Source organism: Scyliorhinus torazame, chromosome 3 (genome assembly GCF_047496885.1).
Source record: "Scyliorhinus torazame isolate Kashiwa2021f chromosome 3, sScyTor2.1, whole genome shotgun sequence".
Lineage (NCBI taxonomy): Eukaryota > Metazoa > Chordata > Chondrichthyes > Carcharhiniformes > Scyliorhinidae > Scyliorhinus > Scyliorhinus torazame.
The window spans coordinates 315,489,442-315,507,585 of NC_092709.1; the positions used below are offsets into that span (position 1 = coordinate 315,489,442).

General features: G+C 46.8%; 1 protein-coding gene across 2 annotated transcripts in view; it reads right to left on the reverse strand.

Moving 5' to 3' along the window:
* Window positions 1–18,144, reverse strand: part of rnf103 (ring finger protein 103) — a 97,094-nt gene that overhangs the window by 18,383 nt on the left and 60,567 nt on the right. For both annotated transcript variants that reach the window (XM_072497584.1, XM_072497583.1), the window contains one exon: window positions 8,675–8,735. In XM_072497584.1, the coding sequence (XP_072353685.1) occupies window positions 8,675–8,735 (61 nt within the window). The remainder of the gene's footprint in view (window positions 1–8,674; window positions 8,736–18,144) is intronic.

Consider the following 18,144-nt stretch of genomic DNA (forward strand, 5'->3'; position numbering starts at 1 on the left):
GCATTAAACAGAAAATCAGAGATGCATGCGAGATTACAGTTAATACAGTTGAAGGCACTGCAAAGGACTCATTTGACCAGGTCTAGGATGAGTAGGTTGTTTGCGGGAGTGGGGGATATGTATGAACGGTGTGAGAGGGGTCCAGCTAACCATGTGCACATGTTCTGGTTGTGTCCTAAGCCTGTGAGGTTCTTGGTCGCCTTCTTTAGCACCATGTCAGCAATTCTGCAAATTGAAGTGAAGCCCTGTCCCTTGGTGGCCATATTTGGGGTGTTGGACCTGCCGGAGCTGGGTCTGATGTCCTGGCCTTCGCTTCGCTGATTGCTCGAAGATGGATGCTGATTTTAGAGAAGGGGGGGGGTAAGGGAAGGAGGGCGCGGGGGGGGGGGGGGCTTTTTTGTTGCGGGTCTTTCGGGGGTTGTTTGTTACTGTTCTATAGTTATTTATAAAATTGAAAATGTTGAATAAAAATATATATTTTTTTAAAAATAGGATTAAGGAAACACACTCTCTTCTCTTTCTCTCTGCCAGATCGGCGCCTGACCCCAAAAACGGCCAATTGCCGCGTTTATTAACTGAGTTCTGAGAAATGGCGGAGTCTCGGCCAGAATGGGAAACAGCACTCAGAGTACCTAAACTGTAAATGGCCCAAGTGGATAGACAGTTTTGGAAGAAAATTAAAGGCGTCTGGGATCTGTCGGACAGAGACATTGGGAAGAAGCCCATTCAGCGTGAGGAAAACTCGTGTTTAGATGTGGGACAGCCCTGACAATACCTAATGGCATCGAGAGTTAAAAGAAACAGAAGTAGAAAATTTAAGACACAATAAAGATGAGTAGAAAATTTAAAACAAGAGTTGAAAGCTGCAAAATCAGATTTACTTAAGAGGTGCAAAAGAATCAGATTAATTTGGTACATATGAGCAAATTGCAAATGGAAACTGAGAAAGCGTATCTGGAAAAGAAACGAGCTGTTAGTGAACAAAGCTCAGTTCAAAAAAGCCCCAAAAGATTGAATAAGAGATGTGCTAATTTACAAGCAACTGTAAAAGTGTTGCATCAAACAAGTAAAACTTTTCGACATCAAACCACTGACCATTCGAGATTTCAGCATGAGATTGATAAGTTGAAGTTGCAACTCCAGATCCGGAGGGATCTGGTGTGCACCTTTGGAGCTGTAAAATCAAAGAATACGGAGGAAGGTGAGATAGAGTGAAGTGTACTGGACGAAGCCACACAAGAATACAGCGATTGTGAGGAAGTTTGAGAGATTTGACCCTCCTCCTCCTGAAATGAAATGCCTAGCCCCAGTCCCTTTGCTCCGCAGTACGAACCCATCACAACAACACAGATCGAAGGTATGAAAATGAAATGAAATGAAAATCGCTTATTGTCACAAGTAGGCTTCAATGAAGTTACTGTGAAAAGCCCCTAGTCGCCACATTCCGGCGCCTGTTCGGGGAGGCTGTTACGGGAATTGAACCGTGCTGCTGGCCTGCCTCGGTCTGCTTTCAAAGCCAGCGATTTAGCCCTGTGCTAAACAGCCCCAGTATGAAGTATGATACACCACATACAGTTAGCAGAAATAGCAGTACATGTACCATCTGCAGGTCCTCATGAGTTCTTTAATTACCTCCATCAATGGGGGTTCTTCACGGTTTAATGTGGAGCAGGACGGGAAACTCTTGTTGATGTGTTTAGGTCGGCTGTTGCTCAACCGTTACGGACCGGGGGGGGGGGGGGGGGGAACACTCGAGGAAATGAAAACGGCCAAACTAATGGCTGTGGGACATAGTAGAGAGGACCCAGTAGAAGGTCTGAATCAGTGCAGGCAAAGGAAAGGGGAACATCCTTTGCAAACACCTGTGGACACTAATGCTCCAAGGTTGTGACACGACAATTAAGAGAATCAGAACACCTACTTTCCTCGCAGACAATCCACTGTTACGAAGGGGAACAGCATAAATGTCAGGTCTTGACAGCGAATGATCCCAAGAGACCATTCTTGCCAAAACAAATAAAAGGAGGGGGGTCTGGGGCACCAAGGCCTGGGCCGGGGATGCTGCCCCCACCCTTAAAATGTTTTGGTGAGACACAGAAGGCAAATGAGGAACAGATCAGGGATGGAGTATTTCCAGCATCTTATAAGAAATGGAAAACTAACATCGAGATAGAGGATGGTCTCGTCCTTTAGAACGGAAGATATGTGGTGCTGGACCAGTGTCGGAACCAGATAATCTATCAATGTCATATCATCCAGGGACATCAGGGTGTGAATACAACTACGGAAAGAATTAAAAGTTAGGTGGGATCTGTGAGGGAGGAAGACGGCCTTTGCACTATGTTTATATTTGCATGTGCACTGTTGCTTCTGTTATTGTTACAAAATCACAAATACCTCAATAAAATGTTTTATTTTTTTTTAAATTACAAGTTTATACTGGGGGCCCAAAGTAGATGGAGATGTAAAGCAGTATGTGGAGAATTGTCTGGTTTATGCCCAAAATAATCCAGACCACTGTGCTGAGAAAGGCGAGCTCAGACACACCAGGCCGGGAAATGGGCCATGGATGAATTTACATCCAAACTACCTTGCCACCATGTAAGGGGAGTTACAAATACATTTTGTCATCATTGATACCTTCAATAAATGGATTGAAGCATTTCCTATCAGGATCAACACAACAAAAGTAGCAGCCAATGTACTGGTACAGCAGGCGCTCACTAGATGGGGACACCCCTCTAACATTGATTCAAACCAAGGAACCTGTTTCATCACTCAGGTGATGCAGAATGTAATGACCCTATTCAGAACAAAACAGAAATTCCACATGACCCGTCCTCCACAGTTAGGCTGGCACGGTGGCACAGTGGATCGCACTGCTGCCTCACAGCGCCAGGGACGCGGGTTCGATTCCGGCCTCGGGTGACTGTCTGTGGGGGTTTGCACTTTCTCCCTGTGTCTGCGTGGGTTTCCTCCGGCTGCTCCAGTTTCCTCCCATAGTTCAAAGATGTGCAGGTTAAGTTGATTGGCCTTGCTAAATTTCCCCTTAGTGTCCAAAGGTTAGACAGGGTGAGGATTATGTGGTTACGTGGATGGGGGGGGGGGGGGCGCAGTGGGCCTGGGTGGATGGGGTGCTCTTTCGGAGGGTCAGGGCACGTCCGATGGGCTGAATGGCCTCCTTCTTCACTGTAGGGATTCTATAGCGATATAGCGGAAAGAATTAAATTAACCTTGAAAAACATGTTTCGGAAATCTGACCAACAAACTCCATTTGGAACGCAGTTCTGCCCTTTGTCCTAAAGACAGTATGAAATACCGTATCCAGGTTTTACTTCCCTTGTCCTAATGACAGGACGGGCACCCCATGAGAGGATTGGAACCCTTGTTGGGATCTGATATGTCAGAGCCGGAATTGACAGCTGTCAGCTATGAAAATACTGTACAACAATTGAGGGATAATAGTCGAAGGACCTGAAAATGGTATTGTGTTGAAGAATACTGGAAAACAACATCTCATAACATACACCATGAGTAGTTTTAAATATTGCAAAAATAGGACTCCTGGACTGGTGTCCCACCCAGATCAAGAGATTATATAACCGACAGACTAAAATATTGTTAGGCCAAGAAGTAGGGAATGATGGAAACAGAAACGAAGAGGGGTGGGGTAAATGATGCGGCAACCATGTACAGTACAGGAATGACTACTGTTAACACTTTAGACTTGGGAAACCTGGATACAAAATTGTGAGTTTTAATAAAATAAGTATATTAGGGAAATTAAACCAAAACATTAAACAAGAAACTGAGGGAAATTAAGAAAATACTGGAAGGACATGCAAAAAGATTAAGCAGATAATAAGCTAATGATTCAGACCAGAATCAAAGTCTTTGCTATATTTATGGATGATAGAACAATTGAGGGGAAATTTGGAAGTGAATAAAGGATTAGTGCCACCATGGATTAGCAATGAACAGAAGGCTGTGGAGGCCAAGTCACTGACTTTCTTTCAGACAGAGGTAGGTAGGTTCTTGATTAATAAGGGGATCAGGTGTTACAAGGAAAAAGCAGGATAAGGGGGATTAGAAACATATCGGCCATGATTGAATGGCAGAGCATACTCGATGGGCCAAATGGCCTAATTCTGCTCCTATATTTTATGGTCTTATGGATAGAAAACCGGTTGGCAAACAGGAAACAAAGAGTCTGAATGAACAGGTATTTTTCCAAATGGCAGGCAGTGACGAGTGGGGTACTGCAGGGTTCAGGTCTAGGCTCAGGTTTCACAATACATATTAACGATTTAGATGTGGTAAACATATCTCCAAATATGCAAATGACACAAAGCTGGGTGGGCCAGTGAGGAGGATGCAGAGATGCTTCACTGAGATTTGGACAAGTTAAGTGAGTGGACAAATGAATGGCAGATGCAGTATAATGTGGATAACTGAGGTTATCCACTTTGGTAGCAAACACGGGAAGGCAGATTATCTGAATGGCTATAAATTAGGAGATGGGAATGTGCAACAAGACCTGGATGTCCTTGTACACCAGTCGCTGAAAGTAAGCATGCAGGTGCAGCAGGCGATAAAGAAGGCAAATGGTTGGTCTTCATAGAGAGAGGATTTAAGTACAGGACCAAGGATGTCTTGCTGCAGTTATACAGGGCCTTGGTGAGGCCACACCTGAAATACTGTGCACAGTTTTATATTTCTTATTATCGGAGGAAGGATGTTCTTGCTGTAGCGAGTGCGCAGTGAAGGCTTCTCAGACTGATTCCTGGGATAGCTGGACTGACAACTGAGGAGAGATTGAGTTGGTTAGGATTATATTTTCTGGAGTTTAGAAGAATGAGGGGGGAATCTCATCGAAACCTATAAAATTCTAACCAGGCTAGACAGGGTAGATGCAGGAAGGATGTTCTTGATGGCAGGGGGACCCAGAACCAGGGTCATAGTCTGAGAAAACAGGGTAAACTATTTAGGACAGAGATGAGGAGAAATTTCTTCACCCAGAGAGTGGTGAGCCTGTGGGATTCGCTACCACACAAAGAAGGCGAGGCCAAACATTGTATGTTTTCAAGAAAGAGTTAGATATAGCTCTTATTGCTAAATGGATCAAATGATATGGGGGGGGAAGCAGCAACAAATTACGGAGTTAGATGGTCAGCCTTGATTATAAAGAAGGCTGAGTAGGCTCGAAGAGCTGAATGGCTCCTATTTTCTATGTTTCATTACACCTGTTCAATGCATCCGCCATCGCCCTACTTTCCATTATTAATTCCTTGAGATGCACTTTCTATAGGACCATTTTGTTAACTCTTTTCTTATTAAATATCTATAGCTACTTAGTCCCGGGTTCGATTCCCGGCTTCGGTCACTGTCTGTACGAAGTCTGCACGTTCTCCCAGTGGCTGCGTGGGTTCCCTCTGGGTGCTCAGGTTTCCTCCCACAAGTTCCGAAAGATGTGCTTGTTAGGTGAATTGGATATTCTGAATTCCCCCTCCGTGTACCTGAACAGGCGCTGGAGTATGGCGACTAGGGGATTTTCACAGTAACTTCATTGCAGTGTTAATGTAAGCCAACTTGTCACACTAATAAAGATTATTGTACCTTCTTTATATTTCTAGTTATCCTTTTACTCTGGTACTCTAATTTTTCTCTTCATATTAATCTTTTTTAATTCTTTGCTGTTAGTTGTATTCTTTGCAAAATTATATGCTTTTTCTTGAAGTTTGAAACTATCTCTAACCCTTTTAGTTAACCACGGATGGTGGGTCCTCCTCTTAGAATTTTTCTTTCTCCTTGGAATATCTCTTCTGTGTATTTTTAAATATGCCTTTAAATGTCTGCCACTGCATCTCCATTGACCTATCATTTAATCTCACATGCCAATACATTTTAGCTAGCTCTGCTTTCATGCTCTCATACTTGCCCTTATTTAACTTTAAAATATTAAGTCTTCAACGCACTCTTCTATCCCTCAAACCGAATATAAAAATGTAATCATATTGTTGCTATCTAGGGGTGCCTTCACCATGAGGTTAATAATAATCTTTATTGTCACAAGTAGGCTTATATTAACACTGCAATGAAGTTACTGTGAAAAGCCCCTAGTCGCCACATTCCAGCACCTGTTTGGGTACACAGAAGGAGAATTCAGAATGTCCAAATTACCTAACAGCATGTCTTTTGGGATTTGTGGGAGGAAACCGGAGCACCCGGAGGAAACCCACGCAGACACAGCGAGAAAGTGCAGGCTCTACAATTAATTCCATCTCATTGCACAACAACAGGTTTAACAGGCCTGCCCTCAAGATTCTGCTGAGAAACCCGAAAAGATGCTCCGAATTCCTCAACAATGCCACCTTCGCCCAGCTGATTTTTCCAGTTTATACATAGATTAAAATCCTTCAGGATTATCACTGTACCTTTCTGACAAGCTCCCATTGTCTCTTCCTTTATACTCTGTTCCAACATGGTATGTACAATTAGGAAACCTGTACACCATTCTCACAAGTGACTTCTTGCCGTTATCATTTCTTATCTCAACCCAAACCGCTTCTGCATTCTGGTTTCCTGAGCTTAGGCCATCCTCTCTAACGTTGTACATAAGATTCCATTTTAAGCAAAGAGATAAATGTATAGGAAATAGGTACAGAAGGCCATTTGAACGTGCACCGCTATTCAATTAAGATCATGCCTGATCCTATACCTCAATGCTATTTTCCCATGCTATCCCCATATCCCTTGATATCTTAGTGTCTAAAAAGTACCAAAATATCTGTTGACCTCTATCTTGAACATACTCTGCCTGAGCCTCGAGAGCCCTCAGGGCTAGAGAATTTTAAAGGTTCACTACCCTTGGAGTGAAGTACCTCCTCATTGCAGTCCTAAATGGCCGTACCGTTATGCAGAGACTGTGTCCCTTGGTTCTAGGCACCCTGTTTAGGAGAAACATCTGCACCTATCCTTTGAGACCTGCAAGCATTTTGAATGAGATCATCTCTCCTTCTTCTAATTGTGTGCTTTAGATGATGTCCTTTGAAAGAGTTGGCCCGGACATCAGCAGAACTCACTCTACTTTGAATATCATGAAATTATCAACATCCTGACCATACCAACAAGTTTCACAGTACTGCCAAGGTAATAGCGCTCCCCCAGTGCTAAATTGGATAGTTGGCCTATGGTTAAACTAATCCTAAAGTGAGTCTTGAACACATAACATTCTGACTCAGAAAAATGCTAGCATGCCTAGAAAAAAGTAGACCTTGTAAAGATTGATGAGAAAAGAAAAAAAGTTTATTCTTTTTCCAAAGAATTTGTGGGTTAACAGTAACAAGTACAGAAAGAATATGGAAATCTGGCCAAACGGCAGGGGGAAGCACAGGTTCTAACAGAGCCTACCATCAACCATACAAGTGCGCTTCCAGCAAGGATCACCAGACAGAAATCAGGAATGGAAATCTTATACAATTGTTTTCCTCTTGCTAACCAGGGGCAACAAGACCAATTGCATTACCCCAACCATCACCGTGGCTGAGATTAGCTAACTCGGTGCAAGTGGTAAATGAACCGTCTTAGTAGCACACACAACAGGGAAGCTATAATCTTCTTATAAAACTTGCACCAGCTTTGAATACAGACTGACACGTTGCCCTAAGGATTGTGGAGTGACCTATAATGATTTAGCTATCTCTAAACTGGACTAGCCTCTGACCAAACGGGGCTGGAGAGCTTTCAGGACTTCCTATAGTTATTGGCCCATTTTTGTCAATGTTGGAAATCATGAACTATAGCTTCCTCAGTGGTCTTCTTTTGTTGCCTATATTGAGGTATAGGATCAGACATGATCTTAATTGAATAGTGGTGCACGTTCTTTTGACTTCTAGCCATCTGATACTTTTAATTTAAAGGCAGGATGGGATTTCAACCAATAAGAACAAAGATCAAAGACCTGTTAATTCAGCCCAATAGGCAACATTTATTTCTGCTTTTATTGAATACAGAAAATAAACAAGCTTGTGAAATGTCCAATTAATTTTATTTTAGGAATCAAAGAGAAATGAAGCCAAAGGTACTGTTCTTTCAGACAGCAAGTTGTCACCAGACTTGATTAACACATTTGCTTTGAGGACGCAGGGAGCAGGTAAAATGTGCAGCCAGACCAATACAATTTAATGTTTTGCAAAATGTTTATATAAACCCAGTTCATCATCTAAAATCACTCCCAACATAGCCAAAGTTTGGAATGCTGAAGTTATGGGAGTTTTTAAAAAATAAAATGAAAACATCTGGATTTATGTTATGAAATATTGTAACTCAATCCTTATCTTTTTATTCTTTCATTTGTGTTGCTGGCTGGGCATTTATTGTCCATCCCAGAGGACATTTAAGAGTCAACCACATTGCTGTGGAGTCACAGACCAGGCAACGGTGATAGATCTCATTCCTGAAGGACATTAGTGAACCAGATGTTTTTTTTCTGACAATCAACAATGGTTTCCAGGTCATCATTAGACTTTTAATTTCAAATTTTTATTGAATTCATATTTCACCATCTGTCATGGTGGGATTCAAACTTGTATCCCTAGAACATTACCTAGGTCTCTGGATTACCAGTCCAATGACAATACCACTTTATAAAATGGAAAAAACAACTTTCACTTACCTCGGATTTGTCTGTCAATCACTCTCATTTCCTTTCTTATTTTTAAACCCCATTCTGTAATCTAATCAGAACCAAATTGGAACAGTATTAAAACCACCTCATTTATTCTGAACACTGATTAGGTTAAAATCATGGGAACATCCTATGTAGATGCATTGTGAGAGTACCTACACCACACAAACTGCAGCAGCTCCTGGAGGCAGTTCACCACCACCTTCTCACTGGCAACAACAAAGGCACACCCAGCTCAGTCAACTCTCCTCAATCACATCTTCATTTTTAAAATAATCTTTATTGTCACAAGTAGTCTTACATTAACACGGCAATGAAGTTACTGTGGAAAAACTCCTAGTCGCCACATTCCGGCACCTGTTAAGAGTACACGGAGGGAGAATTCAGAATGTCCAATTCACCTAACAGCACGACTTTCGGGATTATGGGAGGAAACTGGAGCACCCGGAGGAAACCCACGCAGATACCGGGAGAACGCGCAGACTCCACACAGACAGTGACCCAGGCCGGGAATCGAACCTGGGACCCTGGAGCTGTGAAGCAACAGTGCTACCCACTGTGCTACGGCATCTAGGGGCTTGTGCCAAAACTAGCCTGTCACAGTCCTTCTCGCCAAATTCTAGCTTCCAATCAAAGTCCCAGCCACCTCCATCACCATCTGGAGTATGTCCTGTTCCACCAGCAGGTCACATCCAGTATAGGTTTCGACACTGTGGTATGCAGTCAGTAGGGAGCAACCCTGAAAGCCCTTGACATTGACTCCGGACTCCATTACTAGACTAGAAGGGCTTGAAGTTCATAAGGAGGAGGTGTTAGCAATTCTGGAAAGTGTGAAAATAGATAAGTCCCCTGGGCCGGATGGGATTTATCCTAGCATTCTCTGGGAAGCTAGGGAGGAGATTGCTGAGCCTTTGATTTTTAAGTCATCTTTGTCTACAGGAATAATGCCAGAAGACTGGAGGATAGCAAATGTTGTCCCCTTGTTCAAGAAGAGGAATAGAGACAACCCCGGTAACTATAGACCAGCGAGCCTTACTTCTGTTGTGGGCAAAGTCTTGGAAAGATTTATAAGAGATAGGATGTATAATCATCTGGAAAGGAATAATTTGATTAGAGATAGTCAACACGGTTTTGTGAAGGGTAGGTCGTGCCTCACAAACCTTATTGAGTTCATTGAGAAGGTGACCAAGCAGGTGGATGAGGGTAAAGCAGTTGATGTGGTGTATATGGATTTCAGTAAAGCGTTTGATAAGGTTCCCCACAGTAGACTATTGCAGAAAATACGGAGGCATGGGATTCATGGGATTTAGCAGTTTGGATCAGAAATTGGCTAGCTGGAAGAAGACAAAGGGTGGTGGTTGATGGGAAATCTTCAGCCTGGAGTCCAGTTACTAGTGGTGTACCACAAGGATCTGTTTTGGGGCCACTGCTGTTTGTCATTTTTATAAATGACCTGGAGGAGGGCGTAGAAGGATGGGTGAGTAAATTTGCAGATGACACTAAAGTCGGTGGAGTTGTGGACAGTGCGGAAGGATGTTACAAGTTACAGAGGGACATAGATAAGCTGCAGCGCTGGGCTGAGAGGTGGCAAATGGAGTTTAATGCAGAAAGGTGTGAGGTGATTCATTTTGGAAGGAATAACAGGAAGACAGAGTACTGGGCTAATGGTAAGATTCTTGGCAGTGTGGATGAGCAGAGAGATCTCGGTGTCCATGTACATAGATCCCTGAAAGCTGCCACCCAGGTTGAGAGGGTTGTTGAAAAGTCGTACGGTGTGTTAGCTTTTATTGGTAGAGGGATTGAGTTTCGGAGCCACAAGGTCATGTTGCAGCTGTACAAAACTCTGGTGCGGCCGCATTTGGAGTATTGCGTGCAATTCTGGTCGCCGCATTATAGGAAGGATGTGGAAGCATTGGAAAGGGTGCAGAGGAGATTTACCAGAATGTTGCCTGGTATGGAGGGAAGACCTTATGAGGGAAGGCTGAGGGACTGGAGGCTGTTTTCGTTAGAGAGGTTAAGAGGTGACTTAATTAAGGTATACAGATGATCAGAGGATTAGATAGGGTGGACAGTGAGAGCCTTTTTCCTTGGATGGTGATGTCTAGCACGAGGGGACATAGCTTTAAATTGAGGGAAGATAGATATAAGACAGACGTCAGAGGTAGGTTCTTTACTCCGAGAGTAGTAAGGGTGTGGAATGCCCTGCCTGCAACAGTAGTGGACTCGCCAACACTAAGGGCATTCAAATGGTAATTGGATAGACATATGGACGATAAGGGACTAGTGTAGATGGGCTTTAGAATGGTTTCACAGGTCGGCGCAACATCGAGGGCCGAAGGGCATGTGCTGCGCTATAATGTTCTATGCGTCTTACAGCTTCACCGGCAAGGAAACCGCCTGATTACCACCTGCCGCCCCTCCCTCAGCTAATGAATCAGTACTCCTCCATGTTGAATCACTCTTAAAATATAGCATTGAGAGCCAATTAATGTATTTTGGGTGGTGGACTTCAAAAGTTCATCACCAAGACTTGATTGGACCACTAACATGCATTCTGAACGACATATCTGCCAGATTAGGCCTGCAGGCACGAGAACCAATACAAAATCTTACTTGACCTTGGCCTCACCAATCTACCTGTCGCAGATGCATCTATCCATGAAGGTATTGGTAGGAGTGACCAGTGTATCTATGTGGTGCTGTGGGACATCAGCAGCAGCAGATCTGTATTAAAAAAATGTGTAACCTCATGGCCTGACATATTCCTCACCCTGCCAAGAGCAGCACCAGGCATACCTAAGCATGAGATGCCAACCTGAAGCTACAGCACCGCAATTACACACATGCCAAATGACAGAGGCAACATGGGGCTGGTTTAGCACAGTGGGCTAAATCGCTGGCTTGTAATGCAGAACACAGCCAGCAGCGCGAGTTCAATTCCCGTACCAGCCTCCCCGAACAGGCGCCGGAATGTGGCGACTAGGGGCTTTTCGCAGTAACTTCATTGAAGCCTACTTGTGACAATAAATGATTATTATTACTACATGCTATAGGAGAGCTAAACAGTTCCAAAATCAACGGATCAGAACAAAGCTCTGCTGTCCTGGCACATCCAATTGTGAATGGGGGTGGACATTAAACAACTAACCAGAAGAGACTCTCCATAAATATCTCCATCTTCAATTAACACAGAACTAAGCACCTTGTCCAAAGATGTGCAGGTTAGGTGGATTGGCCATGCTAAATTGCCCTTAGTGTCCAAAACATTAAGTGGGATTACTGGGTTACAGGGATAGGGTGGCGGTGTGGGCTTAAGTAGGGTGCTCTTTCCAAGGGTCGGTCCAGACCCGATGGGCCGAATAACCTCCTCTTGCACTGCAAATTCTATGATTCTATGATTGTGCAAATGACAAGGCTGAATCATCTGTAATCATCATCTTCAATCGGAAGTGCAAAGTAGATGATCCACCATGGCCTCCACCTCAAGTCCCCAAGATGACAGATGCCAGTCTTCAGCCAATGAGATTCACTCCATGTGATATCAAGAAACAGCTGAATGCACTGGATATTGCAAAGGCCATAAGCCCTGACAACATTCCAGCAGTAGTACAGAAGACTGGTGTTCCAGAGCGGCACTGTGGCACTGCTGCTTCATAGAGCCAGGAATCTGGGTTCAATTCCAGCCTTGGGTAACTGTCTGTGTGGAGTTTGCACTTTCTCCCCGTGTCTGCGTGGGTTTTCTACGGGTGCTCCAGTTTCCTCCCACAGTCCAAATATGTGCAGGTTAGGTGGAGTGGCCATGATAAAACTGCCCCTTAGTGTTCAGGGAAGTAGAGGTTAGGTGGGGTTATAGGGAAAGGGTGGGGCAACAGACTTAGGTCAGGTGCTCTTTCAGAGGGTTGGTGCAGATTTGATGGGCTGAATGGCCTCATTTTGCACTGTAGAGATTCTATGAACTATCTGTTTGCAACGCAAAGCTGTTCCAACACTAGCACCTACTCAACAACATGGAAAATTGCCCAGGTTTGACCTTTCCACAAGAAACAGGACAAATCCAATCTGGACAATTATCACCCCATCTGCTCTTGATCATCAGCAAAGTGTAGATCACAGTGCTATGAAGCGGAACTTATATCGCCATACCCGAGCCACTGATGCTCAGTTTGGGTTACCCGAAGGCCAAGTTACAGCCTTCATCAAATCATGGAGAAATCATGGAGTGCCAGAAGACTGGAGGATAGCAAATGTTGTCCCCTTGTTCAAGAAGGGGAGTAGAGATAACCCCGGTAACTATAGACCAGTGAGCCTTACTTCACCCCCACAACCCAAAGACGTGCAGAGCAGGTGGATTGGGCACGCTAAATTACCCCTTAATTTGAAAAGAAATGATTGGGTACTAAATTTTTTTTTTTTTAAAAACGTAATTCTCATGGACGACTAACAAGAGCTGTTTTTTCTGCAAAATATAATGACCAGCGATTTAGGCAATGTGGGAGTCACCACTGTTGTATTATATTGTATATATGGGTATTACGGTAAGGCCCCTGTACTACAGGTACGGGGTAGATCCCTGCCTGCTGGCTCCGCCCAGGAGGCGGAGTATAAATGTGTGTGCTCTCCGAACAGCAGCCATTTCGTAAGCTGCTGTAGGAGGCCACACATCTGTGTAATAAAGCCTCAATTACATTCTACTCTCGTCTCATCGTAATTGATAGTGCATCAATTTATTACACAGAGTTTTTCAGAGATGGACCTCCGCATCAAGCAGGATCGCCTGCAGCTGCATCCTGCACAACGCCAAAAAGGACTTCCAACATTGGCTAGCTTTCTTTGAAGCATACATCGGGTCTGCGCCAGACCCAATCTCAAAAGCTCCAGATTCTGCACACGCAGCTGAGCTCCAACATTTTTCCCCTCATCCAGGACGCGCCTACCTACGCAGAGACCATGGCGCTACTGAAGGAGAATTACACTCAGCAGACCAACAAGATCTACGTCAGGCACCTCCAATCCACGCGGCACCAACTTCCCGGTGAGTCTGTGGAAGATTTCTGGCGTGCCCTGCTCGCCCTGGTGAGAGGCTGTGACTGCCAGGCCGTTTTGGCCACTGAACATTCGAACCTGCTAATGAGAGGCGCGTTCGTTACGTGCATAGGGTCTGACTACATCCGCCAGCGCCTCTTAGAAGGGGCCACGCTTGACCTGGCGGCAACCAATAAACTAGCGCTCTCGCTCAAGGTCGCCTCACTCAACGTACAGGCGTATGCTCCCGACCGCATGGCCCACCCCTCAGTGTATCGTGGACCCTGCCAGCGGCCACCCCATCGTGGACCCCATCAGCGACCACCCTCAGCCAACCCCACGCCTGCGCCGCGCGGCAGCCAACCAACCCCGAGGGACCCAAGTGCTACTTCTGCGGACAGACAACACACTCCCGGCAGCGCTGCCCGGCGTGGAGCGCACCCTGCAAGGCCTGTGGCAAGAAAGGACATTTCGCTGCAGTGTGCCAGGCCTGCTCAATCGCTGCTATTGTCCTGGCACCCCCACGTGCAGCCAGTGGGCGCTGCCATCTTCCTCTCCTCAGACCACGTACGGCCCATGGGTGCCGCCATCTTGCTTCACTCACAACATGTGCCGCCCGTGGGCGCCGCCATCTTGCTTGCCTCAGAACCAATGGACACCGCCATCCTGCCTGCCTCAGGACACGTGCAGCCAAAGGGCACCGCCATCTTGCCTGCCCCAGGATATGTGCGGCCCGTGGGCGCCGCCATCTTACCCGCCTCAGGACCCTGGCCTGTCGGCACATCATCGGGCCACTCATCGTCTGCAACCGCCGATGACCAGCCATGTCTTGCCTCGGTCACGATCGACCAGTCTCGACCACACAACCTCGCGACCGCTTCGACAAAGGTGAAGGTCGACGGGCACGAGATATCCTGCCTTCTGGACTCGGGGAGCACTGAGAGCTTCATCCACCCTGATACGGTAAGGCGCTGCTCCCTCGCGGTACACCCCACTAACCAAATAATCTCCCTGGCCTCCGTGGCGATCCGGGGGTACTGCATCGCCACCCTCACCGTCCAGGGTATAGAGTTCAACGGCTTCCGGCTCTACGTCGCCTTGCTACTCAGCCTGGAATTCCAGTGCAACCTTCAGAGCCTAACCCTGAAATGTGGCGGGCGGGCCCCTACCACCCTTTACTGTTTGCGGCCTTCCGACCCTTAAGGTCGACCCGCCTTCCCTTTTTGCAAACCTCACCCTGGATTGCAAACCCGTCGCCACCAGGAGCAGACGGTACAGCGCCCAGGACAGGACCTTCATCAGGTCGGAGGTCCAGTGGCTGCTGCGGGAAGGTATCATCGAGGCCAGCAACAGCCCCTGGAGAGCCCAAGAGGTAGTGGTGAAAACCGGGGAGAAAAACAGCATGGTCGTTGACCTCAGTCAGACCATCAATCGGTACATGCAGCTCAATGTGTACCCCCTCCCACACATATCTGATATGGTCAATCAGATTGCACAGGACCAGGTCTTCTTCACAGTGGACCTGAAATCTGCCTACCACCAGCTCCCCATCTGTAAGGCGGACCGCCCATACACTGCATTTGAAGCAGACGGCCACCGTTACCATTTCCTTAGGTTTCCCTTCGGCGTCACCAACGGGGTCTTGGTCTTCCAACGGAAGATGGACCGAATGGTTGACCGGTACGGGCTGCGGGCCACTTTCCCGAACGTGGACATCATCACCATCTGCAGCCACGACCAGCAGGACCACGACGCTGACCTTTCCAAATTTCTCCACACCGCCACACTCCTCAACCTAACTTATAACAAGGAGAAGTGTGTGTTCAGCACAAACCGATTAGCCATCCTCGGCTATGTGGTTCAGAACGGAGTTCGAGGGCCCGACCCCGATTCCATGTGCCCCCTCATGGAACTCCCCCTCCCCCACGGCCCTCAAACGATGCCTGGGTTCTTTTCGTATTACGCCCAGTGGGTCCCTAACTATGCGGACAAGGCCCGCCCACTCATTCAGTCCACCACTTTCCCACTGACGGCCAAGGCTCACCAAGCCTTCAATTGTATCAAGGCCGACATGTCTGCCATGGCCGCGATCGACAAGACGTTCCCCTTCCAAGTCGAGAGCGATGCATCAGACGTCGCTCTGGCCGCCACCCGCAACCAGGCAGGCAGGCCCATGGCATTCTTTTCCGCACCCTCCATGCCTCCGAAATTTGGCACTCCGTCGAAAAGGAGGCCCAAGCGATCGTTGAAGCTGTGCGACATTGGAGGCATTACCTGGCCGGCAGGAGATTCACTCTCCTCACTGACCAGCGGTCGCTTGCCTTCATGTTTAACAACACACAGCGAGGTAAGATCAAAAACGATAAATCTTGAGGTGGAGGATCGAGCTCTCCACATACAATTACGAGATTTTGTATCGCCCCGGTAAGCTCAACAACCCCCCTGCTGCCCTGTCCCGAGGTACATGTGCCAGCGCACAAGAGGACCGGCTACGGACCCTGCACGGCGATCTCGGTCACCCGGGTGTCACCTGCATTTACCACTTCATTAAGGCTCGCAATCTGCCCTACTCCATCGAGGAAGTCAGGGCTATCACCAGAGATTGCCAGGTCAGCGCGGAATGTAAACCGCATTTCTACCGGCCAGACCGTGTGCGCCTGGTGAAGGCCTCCCGCCCCTTTGTACGCCTCAGCGTGGACTTCAAAGGGCCCCTCCCCTCCACCGACTACAACACGTACTTTCTTAATGTGGTCGACGAGTATTCCTGATTCCCCTTCGCCATCCCATGTCCTGATATGACGTCTGTCACTGGCATCAAAGCCCTCAACACCATCTTCGCTCTGTTCAGTTTCCCCGCCTACGTCCACAGCGACCAGGGATCCTCATTAATGAGCGAGGAGCTGCGCCAGTACCTGCTCAACAGAGGCATTGCCTCGAGCAGGACGACCAGCTACAATCCCAGGGGAAACGGGCAGGTGGAGCGGGAGAATGGGACGGTCTGGAGGGCCATCTAGCTGGCCCTACGGTCCAGAAATCTCCCGGCCTCCCGCTGGCAGGAGGTCCTCCCCGACGCACTTCACTCCATTCAGACGCTCCTGTGCACTGCGACCAACGAAACCCCCCATGAACGTCTCTTTGCCTTCCCTAGGAAGTCCACCTCCGGGGTTTCACTCACAACATGGCTTGTAGCTCCAGGACCCTCCGCAAGCATGTGCGGCTCCACAAGGCGGACCCGTTGGTTGAGAGAGTACAGCTACTCCATGCGAACCCACAGTACGCCTACGTAGCGTACCCCGACGGCTGCCAAGACACAGTCTCCCTGAGGGATCTGGCACCAGCTGGGTCCCCGCACCCCCACCCCCAACTCACCTACCCCCCCGCCCTCCCCCCCCCCTGGCGCCACCCTCCCCTCCCGCAGTGCACCCCACTGCAACCCCCGCTCCAGGACAATCCGTCCTTCCCTTGCTCCCACTCGGGAATGAATTGGATTTCGACATGCTCACGGAGTCACCGAAGACGAAGCCGATGCCCGAGTCGCCACCAGCACTGCGGTGCTCTCAACGACAAATCAAGGCGCCCGATTATCTAAATTTGTAACCTTCTCTGTAATTTTAAAACCAATCTGTATGTATATAGTTTTCCACCACCCCGCTGTACTCATTTTTAACAGTGGGTGAATGTGGTAGTCACCACAGGAGGCGGAGTATAAGTGTGTGCTCTCCGAACAGCAGCCATTTCGTAAGCTGCTGTAGGCCACACATCTGTGTGTGATAAAGCCTCGATTACATTCTACTCTCGTCTTGTCGTAATTGATAGTATCAAAAAACATTGACATGCCTGATGCACTATCACTATCTTTCCCCCATGGTCAGGCCTTGGAAACAATAATCAAAGATATAGGGAAGGGAAATAAATCACTGAATAATGAATCAGAGCGTTATTTGTTATTCTAATACATTCATAACATACATTAAGACATTTAGCAGTGTGAGGTGCATCCTTCATCCAGATAGTTTGTTTTTCCATAATTTCTTAATTGGCCAGGATTTCCAATCTGTTTTTCACCTCTCCCAAGTTTCAGGCTCCAGGCAAGTAGGGCGTGTCTGTATCATGATGCACAAGACATCACAACTATAATAGACAGGCAGAACTCTGGAAATCCACTCTGCATAAACAACATGTGCTAAACTGTACTCAAATCATATTCTTAATTTATTTCTGCACTCATCATATTCCCAATGGCCTGCAAAATCCCTACAGCAACTAATTTAAAATCTTCAACCTTTGTTCAAGTTCTGCTATGGCCTGAGCTCTCTTTCACTCTGTAGACTCCTCTAGATTGGATTGGATTTGTTTATTGTCACGTGTACCGAGGTACAGTGAAAAGTATTTTTCTGCGAGCAGCTCAACAGATCATTAAGTACATGAGAAGAAAA